At 55.4% G+C, this 19817-nt stretch overlaps 1 protein-coding gene across 2 annotated transcripts in view; it reads left to right on the plus strand.

The window, feature by feature from the left end:
* ASB2 (ankyrin repeat and SOCS box containing 2) overlaps positions 1-19376 on the plus strand; it is a 28761-nt gene extending 9385 nt beyond the window's left edge. For both annotated transcript variants that reach the window (XM_028098718.2, XM_088024474.1), the window contains 7 exons: positions 1722-1888; positions 2716-2871; positions 4919-5164; positions 8139-8310; positions 14197-14761; positions 15500-15653; positions 18674-19376. In XM_028098718.2, the coding sequence (XP_027954519.1) occupies positions 1722-1888; positions 2716-2871; positions 4919-5164; positions 8139-8310; positions 14197-14761; positions 15500-15653; positions 18674-18810 (1597 nt within the window). In that variant the 3' untranslated portion in view covers positions 18811-19376. The remainder of the gene's footprint in view (positions 1-1721; positions 1889-2715; positions 2872-4918; positions 5165-8138; positions 8311-14196; positions 14762-15499; positions 15654-18673) is intronic.
* The last annotated feature ends 441 nt before the right edge of the window (positions 19377-19817 follow it).

The raw sequence follows: 19817 nt of genomic DNA on the forward strand, positions 1-19817 counted from the left end.
CTTCAAGTATATAAGTCTTTCAGCAGCTAAACGTTCTGGGGGTGAAGATAAAGGGTGAGGAGCAAAGGAGGGGGGCGGTTTGGGAAGACCCCAGAGAGATGCTTGCTGGAAAGAGCGCCCCTCTGAGGGACTCTGGTCTCCGAGCTGCTTGAAGGGCATCCCTTTGGAGGTTGGCACTGCATGCCTGCGTCCTCGTCATAGACATGGTCTTGGTGTAACCTTAGATGCAGCCCTGCAAGCCGCAGGGACAGAGGGGTTCCCTAATTCTCTTTTGGCCACCAAGGAGCTCTGTCTAAAAGAGACCCCCGGTTTCCATCTGTGGAAGTGAACAAGCTTGCCATGTTTCAGCCCGTTTCTTATAGACTTTCCCTGCAGGGTACCCACTTGGAGCTAAGGGCATGGAAGTGCCCCAGATCTAGGAATGCTCACGGGGGGACCAAACCCTGGCAAGGCTTGATCAGAGCCCCCACAGTGACTTTTATAGGCCAGTATGTCCTCCAAATGCTCAAAGGAGGCAAACGCAAAGAATGTTTTGAGCAAGATATTTTATTTCATTTTTTAAAAGATTTTATTTATTTATTTGAGAGAGAGAAAGAGATTATGAGCAGGGGGAGGGGTAGAGGGAGAAGCAGGCTTCCCACGGAGCAGGGAGCCCAATGCGGGGCTCGATCCCAGGACCCTGAGATCATGACCTGAGCTGAAGGCAGGCACTTAAAGGACTGAGCCACCAGGTGCCCCTGAGCAAGATTTTTTTTTAAATTTTTTTAAAGATTTCATTTATTTATTTATTTGAGACAGAGAGAATGAGAGAGAGAGAGAGCACATGAGAGGGGGTAGGGTCAGAGGGAGAAGCAGACTCTCTGCCGAGCAGGGAGCCCGCTGCGGGACTCGATCCAGGGACTCCAGGATCATGACCTGAGCCGAAGGCAGTCGCTTAACCAACTGAGCCACCCAGGCGCCCCTGAGCAAGATATTTTAAAAATTCCCAAAGAAACAAGCAAAAAGCTCACAGGGGAGAGGCCATCATTTTGGGAATAGAAGGAAATAAAAGAAATGAAGGAGTGAAGTAATTGTTGGGGTTCCTAGGTTCTGAATTTTTCCGTCCCTCCCATTCCCCTTCCCTCCTTCCTTCCTCCCTCCGTCTCTCCCTTTTCCACTTTCTCTTTCTTTCCACAAATATTTATTGAGCACTTCTTATGGACCAGACACCGAGCTGGGCCTTGAGCGTGGAATCATGAGAGAAGAAAGAAAGAAAGACACTGTTCCTGTCTTCTTGGAATTCAGTCCAGCGGGGGACAGACAGGAGTCAAACAACCATTCAGAGACTTGTAAAGGCCAGCAGTCACATGAGGGCTTCTGACGAGAGCCAGGGAGAGGCCGACCTGGGCCCCCAGGCTGAGGTTGACAGGCCTGAGGAAGCTGTGATGGATAGATGATGGACGGATAAGCTGGAGGGGCCAAGGTCAGGGCCAAGGTCGGGGCCGAGTTCCAGGGCACACCCATATGGGTTAGGAAGGATTACTGTCCTTACTGAGGAGGCGGCTGGCTGCAGGGGGCCTGAGCACCTGTTCCAGACCAGCAGGGGCAAGAAGGACCGAGGGGTCCTACGGCTAGCCCTGCCCCCAGCCGCCGGTCGTCCTGCGTCTCTGGGAGACTGGCTGCCTGGCCCCACCTCTGCCCTGCTCTGGTCCTGAGGAGTGACCCGCCCCTTGCTGTCGCAGGCCTGTGGACCCCGTGCTGAAGGCCATCAAGGAAGGGGACGAAGAGGCCTTGAAGGCTATGATCAAGGCGGGGAAGAATCTCGCAGAGCCCAACAAGGAGGGCTGGCTGCCACTGCACGAGGCGGCCTATTACGGCCAGCTGAGCTGCCTGAAGGCGCTGCAGCAAGGTGAGGCGGCAGCTCTGGGAGCAGCCAGAAGCGGGAACCGGACCCAGGGCAGAGGCTCCTTCCTCCTGGAGCTTCGTGTTCTTTGCCCCACAAATCTTGGTGGGGGTGGTGGAGCACGGCAAGGTTATCACCCCCACGGCAGAGTTAAAATCACCAAGCTGGGAGAAGAAAGTGACTTGTCCCCACCCACCCGGCTGCCACCTCTCTAGGCCTCTCGGGGACAGGAGAGCCTAATTCCTAGAAAAGGAATGAGGGAGGGCTGACTTTTTGGGAGAGCCACTGCCAGCTTGCTCCAGAATGTTCCAGGGACTGATGTGGTGTGGAAAATACCACAGCTGCGCCTATGCCCTGCCAAGGCCATCCCCCACAGCTGTGGGAACCTGGGCAAACCCTCTCTGAGCCTCGGCTTCCCCCCAAGACAGATGTATATGGATAACACCTGCAGACAGGAGTGAGCTCTGCCCTGAGGCAGCATGAACCCCAGACAGCCCACCACCATGTGCTGGGGCAGAAACAGCTGTATGAGACAGAGCTTTTGGCTGTGGCTGGTGGGAATGTAAGGGAAGGACAGGGTCATTCAGAGAGGGAGGGGCTCAACCAAGGGAAGGTTTCCCGGAGGAGGCAGAATCTGAGCTGAGTTAATAAGACTGGGAAGCTGAAACAGCCCTGTGAAAGCAACTGAGACCAGGGCTGAGAGGATGGGTGGTAAATTTAGGTGGATGCCACACATGTCTGTCGTTGGAATTGGGTGGAAATTGGGGTTACCTTTGTGTTGGGGAGGAGGGGGTATCTTCCCCCTTCATGAACTTCCCGTCTGTTCTTCCCAGCATACCCAGGAGTCATCGACCAGCGCACCTTGCAGGAGGAAACGGCCCTTTACCTGGCGACGTGCAGGGGACACCTGGACTGCCTCCGATCTCTGCTCCAGGCTGGGGCTGAGCCTGACATCTCCAACAAGTCCCGAGAGACACCGCTCTACAAAGGTGAGCCCCCCAGGGTGGGCTTCTCTGGGGAAGGCTCCAGAGAGTAGGTGGGCAATTGGGAGCATTGACCCCAGCCAGGGGTCTCCTTTGAAGGGGCAGCCTCGTGCAGGTGTATAACTTGTATAATTGAGTCGTTCATTCATGCACCTACTCGGGCCATACATCCGAAGTCCTCCCATGGGCCAGGCACCCTGAGGAGCGCTGAGGGCCTTAGAAACAAAAAGATATGACCTGTGCCCATGCACTCTCCCGGCCCAGTGAGCATTGACACACAGACAACATAACAACCAGCTAATAGCAGCAGAGAGCTCAGCATGATGCACGTGGGAGCATGGGGGAGGACTCTAATGCTGGGGGTGAGCCCCCACAAAAGGGGGTGCTTGAGCTGAGCTGGAACAGGAGGGAGTTAGCAGCTGAACAAGCAGAGGGAACAGCAGAGGCAGAGGCAAAGAGGTATGAAAGAAAATGTGTACCTCTGGGATGTTTCAAAAACCTGGAAACTCCTAGCTCATTCAATACATCATCCAAGGACATTGGCATCTCTAGCAAGTGCCCAGAGTCAAAATCTGAATGATCATAATAGCTGGCATTTACTGAGTGTTTACTATGTGCCAGGCACTGTTCTTTAACTTAACCCTAATATCCATCTATGTATGAGACAGGCACTACACGGGAGGTATCCCCATTTTACGGATGAGGACCCAAGGCATAGAGACATGGAACGAGGCACCCAGGATTCCACATATTCCAACAAGGGGCAGACCTGGGCTTTAAACTCAGGGAGCTCTTTGTCAGCAACACACGCTGAACTATGACATTATGAAGCATTCAGATCATGCATACACGCTTAAGCAATCAGCCTTGGGACTTCCAAATATGATAGGACCTTTGCACCTTGAAACACTACAGAAATCCCTGATTTACCCATGTGCCTGGTATCCAGTACCTGGAACATTCCAGGGGAAGCAGGAACTGCGTATCTGGTAACTGGGTCCACTGCACACCCGAAGTGGAAGTGTCTCTCAGAAGCCACATCTACCTGGACACCAGAGCCATCACCTGGAGACGCAGTTGTCCCGGAGAGAGCTTCCGAACACTGGGCAATTCTCAGCCACAGCTTAGGCCCTTGGTGCTGCGTGCAATCCTCCCATGTGCCAAGCACTGTGCTAGAGCGTTCCACACACCGCCTCACCCGGTACTCCCACAGGGTCCTCTCAGGAAGGTTTCGTGATCTCTGGTTTACAAGGCTTTGAGGGTAGGGAGCTTTGCCTGGGGTCCCTTCTCGCACTCACCCCTGACCGACTCAAAGAAGTGGTTAATTTGGACGAGAGCCCAGCCCCCCTGGTGATAACCCCGGCCCAGGGCCAACAGTGCATTTAGGTTCTAGGAAGCAATGAGGCTTAACAGGCAGGTTTGAGGAGCTTGAGAAGACTTGATGAGCTGTACTCAGAAGACATATGTTACTTCAATTTAAGTGAGTCGCCTTCGAGGAAGGGTTTCGAGCGGGAGTATGACAGCACTCTTCCCCGTCTTCTGACCCTGTCAATGTGCAGGACTCCAGTAGGTAGCATTGAAGAGGGAAACGAGTTAGGGACACCCTGGAACCCCCCAAGGGAAGAGACCCTGGACCTGACTGCCTGAGCTTGAATCCCTGTTCTGTCACTATCTGTGTGACCTTGGGCAAGTCGCTTAACTTCTCTGTGCCTCATCTTCTTCCTCTGTGAAAAGGAATAATAACACGATATCCTTCGAGGGTGATTGGGAGAATTCTATTAGCTGGTTGTGTAAGGTGCTTGGAACAGAGCGCCTGGCCCATAATCAGTGCTATATACGTCAGCAAATCTTATTGCTATTAGGATTGCTATTATTTTAGGTGTATTTCCTGGGTAAAACACAGGGACTGGACCTCAGTACAGACCCAGTGGGTATTTGTCAAATGAACGGCTGATGGGAATGAATGGGTGAATGGACAAATAAGTGAGTGAAGTCTCGGCCGGCCAGGTCCTGCCCGGGCCCTGCTGACCCTCTGGCTTCTCCCTGGGCACAGCCTGTGAGCGCAAGAACGTGGAGGCAGTGCGGATCCTGGTGCAGCACAACGCGGACACCAACCACCGCTGTAACCGAGGCTGGACAGCACTGCATGAGTCTGTTTCTCGCAACGACCTGGAGGTCATGGAGATCCTGGTGAGCAGAGGCGCCAAGGTGGAATCCAAGAATGCCTACGGCATCACCCCCTTGTTCGTGGCGGCCCAGAGTGGGCAGCTGGAGGCCCTGAGGTTCCTGGCCAAGTACGGTGAGTGCTAAGGGCCCCTGGGTCACGCAGCACAGCTGGAAGGGGCACAGCTGGGTAGGACCTCAGACGTCCAAGGGGAGGCAAGTTTAGGTGTCACCTTGTAAATACGCTCCGATCGAGTGATAATACCTTCTCGGAGCACTGTGTTGAGAAGGATTCAGAGGCTGTCTCTGGGCTCCGTGGGAGACGTGTAGTGATCCACCAGTGATGCCTGCAATTAGACACAAACCTGGGGTGGGGGTGGGGAATGGCCCACGTGCCACCTGTTTGTCATCTCTAATCTAGCTCAACATCCTCATTTTACAAATGAGGAATCTGAAGCCCAGAAAGGGGAAGTGACTCACTGACAGTCACGTAGCGAATTAGTGGTGGAACGAGCCAGGCTCTTGGTCTCCTGACACCTCAACCACTTCTCTCTCTACCATGTCATACTTCAAGGCCACAAGGAACCTCAGACAACATTTAGGTCACCTTCTCGTGTTACAGGTGACGAAACCAGGGACCGGGATGGGAAAGTGATTTGTCCCAGTTCACACCACAAAGTAGTGGAAGAGGTGGGATTTGAACCCGGGTCTTGGCACTCTTTGCCTGGGGAAAAATCTTAGTCACTCAACAGGAGAAAATAAAATACCATTGCCTGCATTATGAACAGAATACACCCCGAGATATTTTTTTTGACTAAAGAGCATCGTTATTCTGTTCTTCCCCGAGAACACCTTTGATTTCTTTTCTCTCTCTCCATGGGGAGTGAGCCTCCCTCTCTAGCCACAGAGGGACCAGGAGTAAAGCCCGACAGACCCCCGGGCTGAGCTGAAGTGATTTGTTGAGGACTTGCTGTGTGCTAGACACTGTTGAACAGGAACACGGATCCAATGGGGTTTTCCCACAGCCGTATGAGGTGGGCAGCGTCCTCATCCCATTCAGCAGATGAGGAGACTGAGGCTCAGAGAGGTTAGATGATTGGTCACAATCAGAGCCTGGATTCCGGCCACATGCCCCTGACGCCAAACGCCTCTTGCGCTCCGCCACGCCACTGCGGGCCTCGAAAATTACCAGCGTGGGACTCTGCTTGGATAAACACCCGCTTCCCCAGCACATGCCTAAGCAGTTGGGAAAACAAATCCAGGGCATGTCCTTGCAGCTGGGGACAACTCTGGACTGACCAGCTTGAGAACAAAGGGGCCCAGGCAGTGTCCTGGGAGCCCAGGCAAGGAGGCTGGGCAGAGGGCAGGGTGCTCAGCTGGCAAGGGGAACAAGCCAACTCCAAACATCTGTCCAGCTCTCCTGCCGACGGTCTGAGTCAGGGTCTGCTCCCTTTGTGGGCTGAGTCCACTTTCAAGTCCAAATATTTTTCTGGTGAGAGCGGGCGGCTTTGCTCGCGGGGTCCAGGCTTCCAGGGAGCCTGACTTCAAGAGCCTGGACCTATTGGCCAACTTTCCCGCAGGGTGGAGAGTGAAGCCAGCCTCTGTGCCCAGGTCCCTCCATCCTGGAGGACTGGCCTTTGAGGAGCACCTTGTCTGTGCCAGGCACTGTGCTGGGAGATTGTCTTAGTCCGTCCGGGCTGCTATAAGAGAACACTGTGGACTGGGGGGCTTCCAGAACACAGATAGTTATTTCTCACAGTTCCAGAGGCTGGGAAGTCTAAGATCAAGGTGCCGGCAGATCTGTTGTCTGGTGAGAGCCTGTCTCTAGATCATAGACAGCCTGGGTCTCCTACTGGGTCTTCACATGGTGAAAGGGGCCACGCAGCTCCTGGGGATCCCTTTGGAAAGGGCACTAATCCCATTCAGGAGCATAACTGCACCCTCATAACCTTCGCACCGCCCAAAGGCCCCACCTCCTAACACCATCTCACGGGGGATTTGGTTTCAACATATGAATTTTGAGAGGACACAAACAACCAGCCCATAGCAGCCCATAGATATTTTATCTTATTTATGCCTCAAAGTAACCCTGATTAGTAGGTACTATTATTCCCAGTCAACAGATGGGAAAACTGAGGCCCCGAAGGCTGCCTTTGCAAGCCACAAAACAGAAATTTCCGCTGGTGCTTGTTGCTCACAAAAGCCTGTGCTCTTTCCACTAGACCAGAAGTCAGTTATCACAATTGAAAATTACCAGAAAGCCCGAGATAAGCAGAATGCCCAGGCAGAGCGCAGCTGTGGTTAACAGATGCTTGTGATTTCAGCCCCTACTGACACTGCACTGCTGTCTCAGCTCTATCTCCTTCCAGAATAAGGAGAGACTGGTGAAGAGACTGTACCTCTTTTTGCAGAGAAACCCATGGGTCTCTCCCTCACCAGCAAGAGATGAAGAAGATGTAGGGGATGAGGCTGATGAAGCCTGTCGCTGGCTCGATTCTTCTCCTCCCAGCATGCTCTCGTGCCCTCTGCAGAGGGGATCAGAAGCAATCCCTCCCTTACTCCTTGCCATGGAAGGCAGAGAAGAACAAATCCCAATTATTAAAGTTCTTGGGGCCTTTCCTTATTAGGGGGCTCTGCACGCTCCTCGAGCCAGGGGGCTTCCTCAGGACAGGGCCTGGGTCACTTTCACATGGAGCAAGGGTGAAGAGCATGGCCTCTGCCATCAGATCATCTGTCGGGGCTTCCACTGTCAGACCATCTGGGTTCAAGTTTGGGTCTGCACTTATGAGCCAGGTGGTCTGGGCCACGTGGTATAGGTGCTCTGTGCCTTGGTGTCCTTGTCTGCCACATGCCGGTGAGAGCTGTGACCGATGGCACAAGCTATGTTGTGGATTCAAAGAGAGGGCACCCGTCATGCAGGGTGCTTGGCACATAGTAAGTGCTCAGTAAACACCAGCATCATCGAGGCAGGCTTTTGCCTCTAAGAGGCCCCCTGGGTCTCACTGTTGCAGACAGGAGTTGCTGGTGAATGACCCCGTGTGTCACGGTGGCTGGCGCAGCGCATGACAGTGACCGCCCGCTCACTCCTCGATCTGTCTCTCCTTGGCCAGGTGCCGACATCAACACGCAGGCCAGTGACAACGCATCCGCCCTCTACGAGGCTTGCAAGAATGAGCACGAGGATGTGGTAGAGTTTCTGCTCTCGCAAGGTGCCGACGCCAACAAGGCCAACAAGGATGGCATGCTCCCGCTGCACATCGCCTCCAAGAAGGGCAACTACAGGTCAGCCCGGGCCCTGCCACCCGTGCTCCATGGCTCCCCGCTGCTGGAACGGGGCCTGCAAGTGTCCCGCCCGCGGGACTCGGGAGGCCCAGGAGGGGTCGGGGTGGAGGGCACCTTCCAGGTAGAGAGGAGGAGACTCTCCAGCAGTTGGCAAGCTAGAGCACGTTTCATTATCAACTTACTTCACCCTCCTGACTACTGTTAACAAGCCTTTTACCAAATCTCTGGAGGTAGATCCTATTATCTACATTTCTTCAAATGAGGAAGCTAAGACACAGAGTGGTTGAGTGACTTGCCCAACGTCACACATCTCGTAGATGGCAAGAGCTCAGCGGCTACAAATGTCCCATCTACAGGCACTGCACTCGGGGGGCCAGATATGAGTCTGGCCTCCTGCCTATTTCTGTTGGGGATGCAAAGATAACCTCTCAGGCAATTAGGAAGCAGGCAGAGGATGCATAGAGTAATACAAATAGTACCAACGATACAATAACATAAAGAGGGCCAAGGCTCATAGCTAGCCTTTCCTGAGCACTTACTATGTGCTGGGCACTTTGAGCAAAACAGGAGAAGCTTAAGTTCTCAGGGAGCGATCTGGTGGGCAGGACACACACACACATGCACACACACACACACGCACACACACACACATGATCGCATAACGTAATGAAAGAGCATGAAGGCTGAGCTCCATGGCAGTCCTGGAGGAGAGACACTAGCAGGGGCTGGAAGCTTAGGTGTGCTAGAGTTGGCTTGTACCAGCTCGCGGGAGCCAACTATTCACAAGGGCGGCCTGAAATTGGCCACAGTGAGAGTATTTACACCACGGAAATTGGTGAATGCATTTCAGGGCTCCCTTTGCCCCCCCGAGGAGCCAGCGGTTAAACATGCATCAGCACTACCGCTAGCTGGTGGGCTCAGGGAAGGCTCCCCCAGGAGGGCAGAATCCCGAACCCCAGCTGCTCTCGAAGGATGACAGGGCTCCGTGAAATCCACTCAACCCACGTTTTCCAAACTTTGACCGTTCACAGACCTCCTTCCTGATGGTAGGCATCTATAACTCTCACTGTGGAGTATATTTTCTTTTGAAGACATGTTTATTTAAAATGAACTTGTTTTCAAAAGGAAACATTCATCACACTATCTCGCTGAAATTGCCAATTTACAATTAATAAAGAAAACATTTCACATAAAATTCCATCAAGTGTACCCCAGATGACACACTTTGGGCAACACGGCCTGCCATCAGGCAGAGAGAAGAGAGAAGAACACAGATTGTGCACGTTGGGGGTGTTGGCTGTGTTTGCGAAGGCAGAGGGAAATGGGGATGAGAGTGACATCCCGGGGAGTGGAATGGAGACAAAGAGACAGACCCCCGAAGCCCCAGGCTCCGCACATATGGCCAACCAAAGATGCCCCCCACTCCCCACGGATATATGCACGGAGGAGACCCCTCCTTCCCTGAACCCCAGAGCAGGCTGCAAGGCACACGGACCTGGGTTTGCATTCCTGCTGAAGCCATTGGTCACGTTGCTTAACCCTTTTGAGCCTCAGTTTCCTTTTCTGTAAAATGGGGGACAGTTACACCTGCTTTACGGGGTTGTTGTTAGGACTAGTGAGGTGGATATACATGGCTACGGAATGGAAGTAAAGCACCCCACAGAATTCCAGGCACAGGTACCCCACAGGTCGGCGCTCACGCTCTCCTAGGTAGGAAGAGCACGTTCCATCATTTTTCAGTTCTGCCGGTAGAGGGAAGAAAGCACCAAGTCAGGCAGTGGTGAAGGGCAAGATGGATGCTTTATCTTTGGCCCCAGAAAGACCCAGCATCAGTCAACAAACATGGTTTATCTCAGGCGTGACCCTGAGGGAGAGATCCAAAGAATGAAGGAGACAGCCCTTGGAAGTCTCCAGGCCCACTGGATCCCCACACTTGCCTGTGCACAGCACCATCTCTCTGGGCTATTTGCTAAATGACACATCCCAGAACCACTACACCAGAACCTCCAGGAGGGAGGGGGCCTAAGCCTCTACCTTTGAAAAGCTCCCCGAGCCAACCAACCAGATACAGCCCATCCACACCCTTAGGGGAATCACTGATCTAATACAAGCCCTGATTTTGCAGAGGAAGCGGCTTGCCACAGAGTGGCATCCTTCCATCACACCCGGATGTCTCAAGTGGACCCCGACGTTGGCAGTCTGGCCCCAGCTGGAGGGGCAGCTGAAGGAGCACTGGGTGGGCCTAAGGATGACCAGGGAGCAAGGCTGGTCCCCTCTGGAACCACCTGTATGAACAGCTTGTGTTCCCCCAAATCTGCTTTGGATTCATGACTCTCAAAGCGATTTCCCTGGTCATTCCCCTTCCATTCCCAGGCCCCATTTCCCTCTGCTCCCCAAGACTGAGAGGGGCCAGGCCACTTTTGAGGGCTGCCCGACAAAGGATTGAAGCCGGGTTCCCAGCAGCTTCTGCCACCTGGCAGGGTCCACGGCCAGGCAAGCCCTGGGCCCTTCACTCCTCAGACATGTGGCATTAATGGCCCTCTCCACGCCAACCTCCCATAGGCTGCTTGGGAACTTGATGTGACATTCCATAGGCATTCCGCACTCAGCCACCTGCCAAAACACCCTGCCCGTCTATAGTGTGGAAAGTGGCACTCCGGGTTCACCAGATGGTGCCATCTCTACAGCACCTTTAACCAGAGGTTGTGACATTCGGGTATGGCTGAGAAAGGAGACCACAGGACACCGAAGTCACCTCCAAGGCACGCTTTACCTTGTACTTCATTTCCAGTTTAGCAAGGCACCTTATGAGATTAAAACTCAACACCACACATAGATTTATTGAGAAACGGTTTGTGTTGGACAAGACCAGATGCCCCACACATCCTTTAACCTGAATTTAGAGAAACACCAAGAAAGCCAAGTCTCAGCCTTGGCTACACGCTGGAAGCCCCCCAGGGCTCTAAAACCCCTGATGTCTGGGCCTCACTCATCCTCAGAGATTCTGATGTAAGCAGTCTGGGCTGGGGCTGGGGCTTCAGGGTTTCTAAAACCTGCCCAGATGATTTCACCCACAGCCCGACAGAGAACCAGGATCTTAGAGTCTATTTTGTGGCTGGCATATAACAGAGGCTGGCCTTTTGGGACCCGCTTCTGATGCCCTTGTTTTTAACTATTCTTTCTCTTTTACTTCTTATTTATATTACCTTTGCAAGCCACTTAACACTTTTTTGGGGAGGCCTCCCTGAAACAGCCTTGAGCTGGGTCTGTTCTGGTCTCGGGGCTTGGGCTGGTGGGTGTGGCCCTTCACTGGGGAAGGGAGAGAGGGGAGCAGGGAACCCGGCCTCCCAGACACCAAAGGTTCGACTGGGCAGTGGGCACCTTTGTTCTTCTTCATGAGGTACATGTTGAGCCCAGTGGGCCCAGGACCTGCCAGTGGAAGAAGTAGGGAGGCCCCAGCCCTTCTCGTGGGGTGCCCCCCTTCTCCAGCCCTGAGTCCCACAACATGGGCTGGGGGAAAGAAGTGATGATTTGTGGCAGGACGGCCAACACGGCCACTCCCTGGGGCCAGTGGGGTGGGGCAGCACGGAAAGGTCTTGCCCTGGGCCCTCTGGACACCTACATCCTGCCCTGGCTTTGTCATCCACCTCCAATCCGACCTCACTCTCTTCCCCACCCCATGCCCGGGCCTCAGTTTCACCCCCTGTAAAATGGGAGTCCTGCACGGGCTGCTCTGCAGACCCTGTCCTGCAGGGCACATTTACTTTCAGATTGGCAGAGTCTACAGAGGGGCACAAATGAGATAATTTTCCTGCGTTAGCAAGAGGATGCTTCTGGGACCATAGGCAGCGTCATCATGTTCCCATATTCCTGCCACTTTCCCCTGGTTGGGCAGGGGATCGCTGGAGGCCATCTGTGACCTGCCTGGGCTACCAGCCCCATCTGGCCAGCGGCCCCAGGACAGTCTCTGTCGCTGTTCTTTCCCGGGCTCAGGCCTGCCACGGCTGTTAGGGAGCATTTGTTGGCGATGGCTGTGGTCCAGGGTGAGGCCCCGGCCCTGCCTTTGACCAGCACCTCTACAGAGTGAGGTCAGGCCTCCTGTGCCGGCACAAATAGAAATTAGGAGGCAATTAGCCCCCCTGGGTGTGTGAATTTCCTTTTGAGGTTTTAGAGGCAGATTTTAGGCAAACAGAGCGTCACTAACAATAATAAGACTTTCCACTGAGATCCTAGCAGGAGGTCACTGGCATAAGATTTCCAGGAAGCCGCGAAGCCAGCATGCCAGAGAGGCGTGGGAACAGGCCTGGTGGCACCTGCTTGCCCCACCACAGCCACCTCCTTGGAGCCCACATGGGGGCGAGAGGTCACCTGTCAGCAAGGACTGGAAGGATTAGGGTCTGGAATCATGTCAGTGGTAGGAGCTTGTTCTTTCTTGTGGGAGGGGGCTAGGGGAAGAGAGCAAAGACAAGGGGTCAAGAGCCCCTGGAATTGAGCCCCTAGAATTGCTAAGTACCTTTGATGAGTTGCTGTCTCTCTCTGAGTCATGTCTGTTAAAAGGAAGGCCACAAAGCTGCTTTGGCTAACCCCACAGGGCTGCAGTGAAGGTAAAATGGGGCAGGCAAGTCAAAGCATCGTGATGCAAAACCCTGACTGCTACAAAGATGTAGGGCAGTGATTGAGAGTGTGGCTTGGGGAATCAGACTGCCGAGGTTCAAATCCTGGCCCCATCACTTACTGGCGGTGTGTCCTCGTGCAAGTCACATACCGTCTCTGGGCTTCATGTTTTCTCATCTGTAAACGAGGACAGTATAAGTCCTACCTCATAGGGTTACTGGGAGTTTATAATAGATCAATGTAGATTAAGTACCAAGAGCAGGGCCTGATGCAGCAAAAGCGAACAGAACCAGGGTTCCCAGGAATCTCCAGCCTCAGCAATGGCTGATCAACCCTCTCCAGGCCACAGGCAAGGCGGGGAGCCTGGGGGAGGCTCGAGTCAGCCTTCAGGGAAAGAGGCATTGAGACTCACAGGAGAGGGGAGGGGACTTCGTGGTCACCAAGGGCTGACTGGGGCCTAGAGCAGGAGTGGTTGGGACCAGATACATTCGTCCCCTCCTATCCCCCCCAGACTTGACAGCTCCACAGAGATGTAGGACGGCTCAGTCCTGGAGTAGGAGCAGGGTACATTCCTTGGTTTGCCTCTCCCAACATGTGGCCTGGACAAGTGCCTCCACCTCTCTGAGCCTTGATCTTTCTCATCTGCAAAATGGGAATGATGAGACATACTTGATGGGCTGTTGAAAAGATTAAACCAAAATGTGTTTGTAAATTCTTTAGAGGTCTCCTGGCACATAGTGAGTCCTCAGCTATGACTGTTGCTGCCCCCTGCCCACCCCTACCCCACCTAGGCAGGGCGGGTGCCAAACTTCTAGCTCCAAACATCACCATGGGCATTAGGTGCCTCCTGCATTAGGCTTGCGGGCCTTCCGGTCAATTCCCTCAGATCACTGAGCTGGGAATGGGGAACACTCCTTAGCCTGAAATGAGTCTTGAAACCACAGTTCCGACGGGCTGAGGTTTGCAAGAACTAGGACTTTGGAGGCCACGGGTTCTGAGTCTGAAGCCCCGCTCCACCCCTTACTGGCTATGTGACTTTGGAAAGGTGGTTGAAGCTCTCTGAGCCTCAGTTTTCCTGATCTGTAAAGTGGGGGAGAGCAGCGACCCATCCTCCCCAAGGCGGTCCTGGTGAGGACGGCTGGCTCCCCCGCGCCCCCTGCCGGTGGGCCCCTGCCTCCGCACACGGTAGTCCTGGGCGGCCGGGCCCGGGCCCTCAGCGCCCCCTGCCGGCGGGACCACCCCGTGACCCGCGCTTGCCCGCCCCGCCCGCAGGATCGTGCAGATGCTGCTGCCCGTGACCAGCCGCACGCGCGTGCGCCGTAGCGGCATCAGCCCGCTGCACCTGGCCGCCGAGCGCAACCACGACGGGGTGCTCGAGGCGCTGCTGGGCGCGCGCTTCGACGTGAACGCGCCGCTGGCGCCCGAGCGCGCGCGCCTCTACGAGGACCGCCGCAGCTCGGCCCTCTACTTCGCCGTGGTCAACAACAACGTGTACGCCACCGAGCTGCTGCTGCTCGCCGGCGCCGACCCCAACCGCGACCTCATCAGCCCCCTGCTCGTGGCCATCCGCCACGGCTGCCTGCGCACCATGCAGCTGCTGCTGGACCACGGCGCCGACATCGACGCCTACATCGCTACGCACCCCACCGCCTTCCCCGCCACCATCATGTTCGCCATGAAGTACCTGTCGCTGCTCAAGTTCCTCATGGACCTCGGCTGCGACGGCGAGCCCTGCTTCTCGTGCCTGTACGGCAACGGCCCGCACCCGCCCGCCCCGCCGCGCTCCAACCGGTTCAGCGACACGCCCGCCACCGACAAGGAGCCCGCGGTGGTCCAGGTAGGCGGGGGCGCGCCTGGCGGGCGGGGTGGTTCGCGCGCTCAGCGCGCGCTGGTATGGACGGATGGCTGATGCCCTCCCGCAGCCGAGGGGCACCGTAGGGGGCGCACTCTGGAGGCAGTGGAAGCCCGTGGCTTTAGAGGCAGCAGAACTGAGTGGTTCATGGGAACCGTTACATCCTTCTTTTTGGCTTCTCGGTCTTGGGGATTGCTGGGGAATGTGTAAAACTGAGGCGTCCATCACTCGCAGCAAACCTACACCTGGGATATGATGTTGCATGACCAGGATGGGGATGGACGTGAGGGCGGACTGGCCAAGGTCAGATGAGGGGCAGGGTGGCCCGGTGTTGACTTAACAAGTCAGAAGTATAATGGCTAATGGGAATCACTTATGGGCCACTTGCTGTGTGCCAAGAAGCTTACGTTCATATATTACCTTAATTCTCATTAAAACAAAACAAAACAAAAAAAGCTCCAGGTGTCAGATTCCCATTTTCTAGACCAGGAAGTGGAGGCTTAGAGAGGTGATGGCCAAGCAGCCCACCTCCAGTTTTCGGTTGGATGTTGTTGATGAGGGGGCAGTGGGTCTGTGGAGGTGGATCCTGCCAGGAGTGCGCCCAGTGTCTGTCCTCGGATCCCTCTCCTGCCCTGCCCAGCTTCGGGTTCCCGGACAGACGTGTTCGCTGAGGCGCTGCCTTTGGTCCTGGGAGCCCCAGCCCCAATGCGTGATCTCTTCCAGTTCTGCGAGATCCTGTCTGCCCCAGAGGTGAGCCGCTGGGCAGGGCCCATCATCGACATCCTCCTGGACTATGTGGGCAACGTGCAGCTCTGCTCGCGGCTGAAGGAACACATCGACAGCTTCGAGGACTGGGCTGTCATCAAGGAGAAGGCAGGTAGGGGCTGTCACTACTGCTACTGGCAGGTCACCCTGTCTGGTTCAGGCCCAGGGCTCGGGGCATGTGACTGCTACTAACATCTGATGAGCACCTACTGAGTGCAGAGCTCTGTGCGCAGGTAACATATGGTGTCTCCATGACTCTATTCTGTAAATGAGAAGACCCACCCTCCGAGAGATGATGTCGCCTGAGCCAAGGTCTCACGGCTAGTTAGTGGCAGAGTGGGGATTCAAACCTAGGTCTGACCAACCCCGGAGTCTCGCCACCAGATCTTTCTAGGATGCTTTAAACGGTTCCAGCTCACTGAGGGGTATTGGGACTTTTGGAGTACATTGCCCATGTTTGTGGGGCACTGAGAGGTAGTGTGGCGGGGTAGAGGAGAGATGGTGGTCTTAGGCATTTCAAATTGCAAAGTACATACAAAGCACCTGGGCATTTTGTTAAAAATGCAGATTCTGACTCGGCAGGCCTGGGGCAGGGCCTGAGAGTCTGCATTTCAGCACGCTCCCAGGTGATGCCCATGCTGCGGGCCCCCAGCCCACACACGGGGAGCAGTACTGGGTCTGGGCGGCAGGCCCCTGGAGCCAGGGGCTTGCTGGGTGACCATCCATGGGCCTCAGCATCCCCAACTGAACCGAGAAGGTTGGGCAGGCTCCTTGTCTAGCCCCCTCCAGCTCTGCCAGCATGAGATGTTTGCAGGTGGGTGTGCTTGGCGGTGTGGATGGGGCAGCCTGGCTAAGTCAGGCCGAGGACCCGTCTTGGGCATGATGGAGCCCACCTGGGCAGGTAGTGCCAGAAGTAGTCGAACTGTGTGCTGCCGCTGGTACTGAGAAATAGGCGTCTGCCCAGAGGAGTCCCATTTACCCCAGGGCTTTCTCACACTCTCAGGGGCACAGACCCGTCTCTGGCCAAGCGTTTGTCAATCACAGAGCAGAGAGGCTGACCCGCAGCAAGTTTCTATTATGTCCCCAGATGAGATTGCGCTGCCCTGTTGCCTGTCCACTGACTGGCCAGGTGCCCCGGGCCCCAGTGCCCCAGCTCTGACTTGCCACCTTCTTCCTTGATCCCCGAGCCCTGTGGGACCCAGATCTACTGTAGGATTTTTCATTCGCACAAATGCCTGGGAAGCATTTGAATTCGACCCTTGATAAAGGTATCAGGGCAGCGATGGGGGAGGGTGGTGGTAACTTGCCCACTCCCCGGGGCTCAGCGCGAGAGGTTCGATGAACATTCACTGTGTTTGTGAATAACTGCTTGCTATCCCTGTGACCCTTGGCCACTAGAGGACCCCAGAGCGGTCCATGCTTAGATGTGGGCCCTGCCCCTCGCTGTCCCCTTCTGCCCCCCTAGAGAAGGACAATCCCTCCGGAGACCTAGTCCGAAGGAAAAACATGCAGACCCTTCGGTGTGCTATAAACATTTACTAATGGAACAAAATAGTTCTTACCCAATACCTATGTTGCTGACTTTAAAGCCCACGCCGCATCTGCAGAACACGGTCCACAGGCTTTTTCATCTAATGCTGGGACGTGGACCTCATGACTCCGGGACAGTGGGCTCCAAGAGGTGGCAGGTCTCCCAGAACTAGCCCAGGCCACCAGCCCAGCCTCCGTGGGCCTGTGTCCTCTGCTCACCAGGGGCGTTTGGCCTTCCTCCCCACAAGTTCAGTCTTCGCTTGGCCGAGAAAAGGGGCTGAGGTTTCCAGACGGGAGGCTCTGTCCGAAGCGAGACCAAGGAGCCAGAAATGCAGCCATCTGCCATTACCTCCACATTCCCTCTGCACCCCAGTACCCCTGCATCTCCATGGCCCCCTTGGCGTGGCACTGCTGCTTCACCCCTGCCTCCCTTCTTCACCTGGCAAATCCCTACCTGCCCACCTGTCAGGACCCTGCTCAGATGGCACCATCTGGTGTGGAAGCCTTCCCCGAAGTCCTGGGCAGGCCCCTCTGCATCTCCGGCCCGAACACAGGGCCATGCCATGAAGAGGTCAGCATGTGTTTGTTGAATGAATGAAAGCCATGCTCTGATTCAACAAGCACCTTCCCCGTGCCAGGGCTGGGCCCAGGGCTGAAATAAATTGCCCTCTTACTAGACACATCAATCCCTGTTCCTACCGCATCCCCTTGCCCTCAGCTGAGAACACTTTACTGTATGAGGTATTCCAGGAGGGCTCCTTGGGGCGAGGCAGCCAAGTGGGATCTTAGGACGTGTGGGGAGGTGTCCCCCGTCCCTGCCCGCACCCTGGCCTCTCTGCACCACCAGAACTCAGGGCTGAATTCCATTCATGGGGGCACTTCACAGGTGGAACTCTCTGACCCCTCTGCTAAGGCTGTGCTGGGGGTCCGGGCTGTGTATATAGAGGAAGGAGCACAAGACGAGGGGGATGGCAGCTCTGGTTCCAGGTGCGGTCCTTGCTATGTCCTCACCTGTGAAATGGGTTTGTACCTGCCCCAGCTACTTCCTTGGGCTGCGCCTATTAATGAGGGGCGACAAGGGGGAAGCTACTTTGCCAAATCTTTTCAGTTGGCAGGGGCTGGGGTTACGGAGCTCCCCCTCTTTTTTTTTTTTTTTTTAATTGGCTACGTGCTTAGCGTGGAGCCCAATGCAGGTCTTGAACTCACGATCCTGAGATCAAGACCTGAGCCGAGATCAAGAGTCAGACACTTGAAGTGCCTGGGGGACTCAGTCAGTTAAGCGTCTGCCTCTGGCTCAGGTCATGATCCCAGGATCCTGGGATCGAGTTCCACATGGGGCTCCCTGCTCAGTGGGAAGCCTGCTTCCCCCTCTCCCTGCTGCTTCCCCCTGCTTGTGCTCTCTCTCTCAAATAAATAAATAAATAATCTTAAAAAAAAAAAGTCAGACACTTAACTCCCTGAGCCCCCCAGGCGCCCTTCAGCACCCCGCTCCTCTCTGTCTACATCGACTAGGTGTCTCCTAGCAGCCCGCGGTCACAGATGCAAACTCTTTGCTGGTTGCGAGCAACACGTCAGCGGTTCTCTTTCCTCTCCTTTCCCCAGAACTTCCCAGACCTCTGGCTCACCTGTGCCGGCTGCGCGTGAGAAAGGCCGTGGGGAAGCACCGCATCAAGCTCCTGGACGCCCTGCCGCTCCCAGGCAGGCTGATCAGGTACTTGAAGTACGAGAGCACCCAGTAACCAAGGCTGCAAGGAGGAGCGGCTCCTCAGACTGTTTCATTAAAGCCTCAGGATGGAGGCGGCGGCCCCAAGCCCCAGGGGAGGGGAGTTGGTGGTAGACGGAGGCTGTGGGCTGCCGGCCGCTCAGCTGGGGCAGCTGCTGCCAGGTCCTCGCCAGGTCTCTGGGCCCGAGCTTTGCCCAGACCAGAGAACAGAATGTGTCAAGTAGAAGAAAAACCGCGTTTGTTTTCAAACTGCTGAGTAGACCCCGGACCTTCTCTGCCATTGGGAATGGTGGAGCCTCCATCCCTGGGCCCGGGAGGGGCGTGCAGGGCAGAACTTGGGGTGACCTGGGAGAAGGTGGGAGCCAGCAGGGAAGCCCCGGCCCCAACACTGGGCTGTGGCTGGAGCGCTTTCAGGGGTGAGTCTGCCTTTCCAAGACAACCTCCCCGCGGGGCTCTCCCCGTCCCCTCCCACTTTGCTCCGCAAAACTCTCCACTTGACTTCTGAGCTTTCTTCTTGGAGGTGTGGTCTGGTGGGGGTGGCTGGGAGGCCCACCTCAAGTACAATAAATGTTGCAGAGATGACACCTTGCCCAGCGAAGTCCCTCTTCCCCCCCACCCCGGCCCCCAGGGCCTAGGGTCCTCAGCACTGCTCCTGGAGGGAGTGGGAGTGGGGCAGGTGCTGAGACAGGGCGCACAGGCCCCTAGATGTGTCCCCTTTGGTCTTCTGAAAGCCAGAGTGGAGCTGGCGGTGCAAGGAGAGGGGCAGCTTCCTGCCCTGTGAGCAGAGCGGTCTGGGTTGGTTTCTCTCTCCTGCTTCAATCACCACGGAAACGGGAGCTCCATCACAAACAGGGCTCGGTGTCTACAAGTCTCCCGACACCTGGGATTGCCTTGCACACACATGTTTCCTGGCACTCTGTCTTCACATGCTGCCCACCCCTATTTTGCTACAGAAGTTGAGATACTAGGGAGGAGAAGAAATCTAAATGCTGGCCATCTGAGCCACGGCGCTAAGGCGGTGGC

The sequence above is a fragment of the Eumetopias jubatus genome, unplaced genomic scaffold, assembly GCF_037043125.1.
Source record: "Eumetopias jubatus isolate StellerSeaLion01/CBP00866 unplaced genomic scaffold, mEumJub1_p1.0 scaffold_7, whole genome shotgun sequence".
Classification (NCBI taxonomy): Eukaryota; Metazoa; Chordata; class Mammalia; order Carnivora; family Otariidae; genus Eumetopias; species Eumetopias jubatus.